General features: G+C 38.7%; 1 protein-coding gene across 1 annotated transcript in view; it reads left to right on the forward strand.

The window, feature by feature from the left end:
- SerT (Serotonin transporter) overlaps positions 1 to 5,462 on the forward strand; it is a 181,855-nt gene extending 176,393 nt beyond the window's left edge. The window contains exon 12 of the mRNA XM_075361777.1: positions 5,366 to 5,462. Coding sequence (XP_075217892.1) covers positions 5,366 to 5,449 — 84 coding nt within the window. The 3' untranslated portion in view covers positions 5,450 to 5,462. The remainder of the gene's footprint in view (positions 1 to 5,365) is intronic.
- The last annotated feature ends 538 nt before the right edge of the window (positions 5,463 to 6,000 follow it).

A 6,000-nucleotide genomic window follows, 5' to 3' on the forward strand; every position in this document is an offset into this window, starting at 1 on the left:
GCTACATTATGGAATGCAATCGACTTCAGGTGGGATGTACGTCGTATTACAAATGGAACAATATCGAATCAAAGTGAATGTTGGGTGAAAAACGTGATGTATTTTTCTATGAAATGACACCCCAACCGAACCTGTAAGTTATTTAAATAAATTTTTATATGCTTTTAAAATCGTGATGTCCTTTTCGAATCAACCGGGTAATAAAAAAACGCCTTCAATACAAGATCTTTTGGAAAGTTCTCAGCCTGGCACAGAGGTAATAAACGTATGTCCAAATTACTATAATTTGTCAAGTATGAACCTTGTCGATCGTGTGCTGCAAACTTTCAGACGTATGGGTTTATTTGCTGGTTTAGGTGATTGATTAAATCAATGTTTCTAAAATATAAGTTCGAACAGTTATAAAGTACTTTGTTTTAGAAGGTTCAACAACGACAGACTTACAAAAAAAAAAATAGATCCCACTTTCAACTTCTTCCTCTTCGTTTTAAATGGTAAAAATGCGAGCTGCTAATTTTCATACATTAATTCAAGATGATGAACACTGGGGACGCCCACAAACCATTACAACCGACGAAATTGATACAAAAATCCACATTGGCATCTTAAATGATCGCTGACGGAAGGAACGCGAGCTTGCTGACTTCGCAAACATCAGTTATAACCGTATTTTACATGATGTTTTGGATATGAAAAAGCTTTTTGCTCAATGGGTGCCGCGTTTATTAACAGATGACCGAAAATATATTCAATTGAACACTTTTCAAATATGTTTAATCTTATTTAAACGCGGTTCTGCTAAGTTCCTTCGACCTTTTGTAAAAGTAAATAAGACCATTCACCATTACACGCCAGAGACCAAACAGTAGGTTGAAGCAGAAGAAAGTGTACCAAAGTAAGCAAAAAAGGTTCCATCTGCATAAATCATGGCTATAATTCTATGGAATTCCCATTGTGTGGTTTCTATAGACTACCCTTAAAAGTACGACTCTCACCGGGAAGTGTTACGCTCCAGTTCTAGACCTATTGAAGGGTAATATTCAGGTTAAACGTATACTTCTGGCCAAAAAGAAAGTGCTCTTTCAAAATGATAATGCACCTGCAACACACACACACGTCTCGGATTGTTGATTTAAAAACCTATGATCTATTCTTCGAAATGCTTCCACATGGGCCGGATTCGATTCCAAGCGATTATACTTCCTCATCCCAAATCTGAAGAAATGGCTTCCTGGGCGAAGATTCAAGTCAAATAATGAGTAAAGCTGAGACAACCACTTACTTTGTAGAGTTAAACAAATCGCATTATACTGAGAATTTCAAAAAGTTAGAAAGTCGTAGATTTAATGCCAAGTAATTTAGTTCAGGTGAATCCAGATTATTCTTCTCTGAGTTTTGTGACATGATCCGGGTTCTCCATCAAAAATTTTACCATCGAAATTTCGGGGGTCCTCCAGAGGAGGACGAAGTTTAAAAATGGTATATTTAATGCCGAAAAGACGTATAAGAATATTATGCTCGTATACGTGTGTTTAGGGATTCGTGTTAAAAAGTTACGTGTTTCTCAAGTTCACGTAACTTGATAAAGAGAAAAAGAAAGAAAGAGGAAGTGAAAGGAGGAGGGTGAGAGAGTTAGAGAGAGAGAGAGAGAGAGATAAAAATACGCCCGTCTGAATTGGTAGAATACTTCATCGCCCATCCACTTGATTTAAATGTATCAAATTGTACGTTGATTAAGTGGAAAAATAAAAATTAAAAAAAATAAAAATCTTATGTTTTATTTGTCAGGCAGAGAAGTTTCCGAACGTCCCTGATAAAACCTGTTATTCTAATCATTTACAGGAGGAAAAGTGAATAACAAAATATGTAACACGAGTTTTTTTTAATATATATATATTAATATATATATATCGATGTTTTTGTACATATAAAAACTTTATTGTGGTTTTTACTTATTTTTATTAATTTTTAAAATTGTCAAGTTATTTTTTATACTGGTAATTGTACAATTGTTTATAATTACATATTTTCTTATCAAATACGTTATTCGATAATTTATAGTTACAATTTTTAAGAGTTCACTCAAACTGATTTCAGTTGATCCATTCATTTCTACTTTACATAAATGGTTACATATTTTATTTACATTACATTTTATCATAATACATATATTAGTTAGGTTACAGTATAAATCTCTTAATAAAAAATGCAACTGGAAACGACATCATTCTCCTTAGTAAACCTGGCATGATATAATTACTATTTTATAAAATGATTGTCGATTTCAGGAGTGATTTGTATCTCATGTCAAGTGATATAAAAACATCTATCCAAACAAAATTATAGCAGCAACACACGGAATTGGACCTTTTTTCCCGATGAATCTGAAAAACCCCATTTACCAGCGAAGTGTTGGGCTTGCTAACAGTTCGACTAGATGTTATTAAGAGAGTGTATGTATCTCTGCGCCCTACCGACTAAACCTCATATCTCACCGATCCCCCCTCCCGGAGCCGGCCCTGCAATTAAGCAATACTCAACACCGGGAGGTGCCTTCGGGCTCGGGAGATCAGGAGTTCCCGTGCATTATCACCGACGCCCATCCTCACAAGCGTGGACGAACGGCGGCTCCGCAGTAGGCTGTCCGTCACCCCTTCGCCCTACAGTCATAAACTTCCGCCTAGCACGGAGGACTTTTCTTTGTTGGGTTGTCCTCCCTTAGATGTTCTCCTGAAAGAGTTTTAATCTTCCTCCATCTCCTGGTGGGAGGGGGTCCATCCAGAATACCATTGGATGCTCAGTCGAAACCCCAGCTCGCAGCTTCCTGCTCCTTAATCCTGAGGATGTTTGTTGCCAAGGCGGATACAAACTCTCATTCCCTGACTCCTCTCAACATGTATTCAACCATGTTGTGAGGTGTCAAATTCCATGCCTCGGGTAAACTCCTGAATGTGGCGCATCTATCATAGTAGAAAAACACGTGTTATGGGGAGTCCTCTGCACCACAGTACATACAATCTGAAGTAGCTCTCCTCCCAAATCTGGCTAAATAAAAGCCAAACTCCCCGTGGCCCGAAAGGAGCTAGGTAAGAAAATAAGACAGCTCCCCATGTCTTCTCCGGACCCACGGTTCCAGCCTGGGGATAAGGCGTCTTGTCGAGGCCCCTTTGACTGAGGCGTCTTAGGACGCCTGCCATTTCTCCATAAGGATTTGATCCGAAGCCCGCCAGATCATCCCCAAATACATCCTCATAATGTGTTTAATACGGAGGGGGATCGGGGGTACTCCTGCAATCACACACTGGAGACCGCGTCCCCAGACACGGTCCGATACGCCGTCCGACCCCGATCATCAGTCTTCACTGAAAAAACTGGAGTAATGCCGTATTCCTCGAACTGGAGGACAGAACTCCAGGTCGGGGCAGCATATTATCTGTGCGGATGTGGCGACCGATGAGAGGATACTTCTTGTGCCCGTTCTAGGATCCTCTTTAATTGGCATGAGTCTCTGTAAAGTCGACAAAGTTCTCTCTGCCTTGGCCACCGCCTCCCTGGATTGGATGGAGAAACGCCCTGCTGCGTCAATATACACGCCAAGATATTTCACGGAGCTAGATTCCTTGGTCGTGAGACCGTTGACCCTAACTTAGATTTCCCTCAGTTTCCTTCGTCCTATCATTGCCCAAACAGCCGTCTTGGTTGGTGATAACTCCATCCCTCTTACGGAGTTTGACCTTTTTTTTTCTTTTTTTTTTTCTCTCAGCTCTCCTGGGCTGGACCGACTTGTTGGTATTACGCCACCCAGGGAAGTGTCTTTTTACTCAAATAGGCCTTCCCGCCTACCAGCTATATACTGGCATGGCAGGTCCGGTAGCTCTTTTTGAGAGTAATCTTTTATTTTATATGCCCCTTTCAGACACTAAGCCATACCTGGAGTGTCATGACGTGGTCTCGAGGTCTTTTCTCTATATATTGTGTTTTATTATTCTATTATTCCCTAAACTATATCCCCAGGAGTCCCCAGCGGCTCATTGGAACCGACACACCTCGGCATGCCGGCCCTTCCTGCTGAGGCTGTCCTCCCTTCCCTAACCTAAATCAAAAACCCAGTCTCCTTTCGTCGATGTTTTTCTGCGATAAGATCTGTCTGGTGTAACACGCTATTTTCTTCCAGTTGGATTCCCGACTAGTCATAAAAGGTACTATAGCTTCGGGAGTCATTCCGTCGATCGCCATGTCAAATCTGAGGGCGGCCCATCTTTCACATATGAAGAAAGTATGTTCTGCATCGTCGATCTCTTCGCAATACATGCAGATTGCCTCTGTTATCCTTCCTACTTTATTTAAGTAATTATTAAATGAGCCATGCCCTGTGAAAAATTGCGTTAAAAAGTGATCCATCTCGCCAAAACCTCTTCTTATCCATGGTTCGATCTCCGGGATGAGTTGTATTGTCCAGCGACCCACACCGCTATTAGTCCACCTCTCCTGCCAGGTAGTATTGACTTCATCTTTGGCCTCTTGATCTGCTCTGCCCTTCGATCTTTCGACTCTATATCTCGCGATGAGGTCTAACGGCAGTACTCCGGCGAGAACACAAAGGGCTTCATAGGACACTGTCCTATACGCGGCCACCACACCTAGGAGCCCTCTCCTATGCACCCTCGCTAACTTCTCCTTGTTACGGCTGATATCTATAGCGTGACTCCATGCGGGAACAGCATACATCAACGAGGATACTATCGTTGACACCAACAATCTGCGTTTTGATGCTGTAGGGCCATTCTGCGTTGCCATTATAATGTTAAAACTCTTTACTATTGCTTCAGCCTTCCTACATATGTTACTTATATGGTCAGTGTATCTACAATTCCTCTGGAAGGTAACTCCTAAGTATTTCAAACTATGCACCTCTTCTATAACTTTACCATTGATGAAAATAGTAGTAGGATCCAGTACTCTTCTTTCAGTGAAGGCGATACACCTACATTTTTCCAATGACAACTGCAGACCCCTAGAAATCATCCACTCAATAATGATATGAGTGGCCGCGTTCGCCCTCTCTTGGACCTCAATTACCGTCCTGCCCTCAACTAGTACAGCGAGATCATCTGCATATGCCAAAACCTCAACTCCAGCAGGGAACATTCTGTGCATTTATGAACATCTGTGCAGGGAACATTCTGATATCTTTATTAGAACGCTAAGTTTGAACTACTTACATTATAAAGTATATCATTTAAATCAAGAATTAATGTCTTAGTTCTTAGCAATGCACTAGTTGTCTTAGTTCACTAATTAATGATTTTTTTTAATATAAACTATTTTAATTATTTTTATTAAAAAACAATGCATTTTTTTCCAGAGATTACACATTATAATGAAACCTGAAGAATTATCTGAGACAACAGCTATTAATACAGTTTACGGCACTGGAACACATGTTTGACTGGAATGGTTAGTGTAATAAATACGGACAAATATTTTATGTTAACTTTATGTATTGTAAAATTTCATTAAGTTATTTGGAATAAAAATATAGTCTAAAGCTCTATATATACAAATATTATTACGTTCCTAAATAAACATTTTTCTAATTTTAAATGTGCATACATTATATATAAAAAATGTTTAATACTACGTATTTTTAAACAATATCACATAGCTCTAGATGTTTAGCGTTAAATAAAAATAAAGGAGTTTAAATATTATTTATTTAAATTAGTCTGTAACATAAATTTTACTATTTTACAAAGTAATCATAAAGATAATAAAAATTCTCAGAAATTCAAATTAATTTTTGTTTAAGGGCAAAAAATATATAGGAAAATGAATTTTTCAAATGTTTGTATTAATTTAAATGAAATTATTTCATTATATTTTTGTATAGAATGTTTAAACACTGGTACTAAGGTTAGAGTACAAAAGAAGACAGAATATTTTTATGAAGGAAACAAATGAAAGGAAACTTTAACAGAAAAAGGAAGTTGACTGTGCATC

The sequence above is a fragment of the Lycorma delicatula genome, chromosome 4 (assembly GCF_047948215.1).
Source record: "Lycorma delicatula isolate Av1 chromosome 4, ASM4794821v1, whole genome shotgun sequence".
Lineage (NCBI taxonomy): Eukaryota > Metazoa > Arthropoda > Insecta > Hemiptera > Fulgoridae > Lycorma > Lycorma delicatula.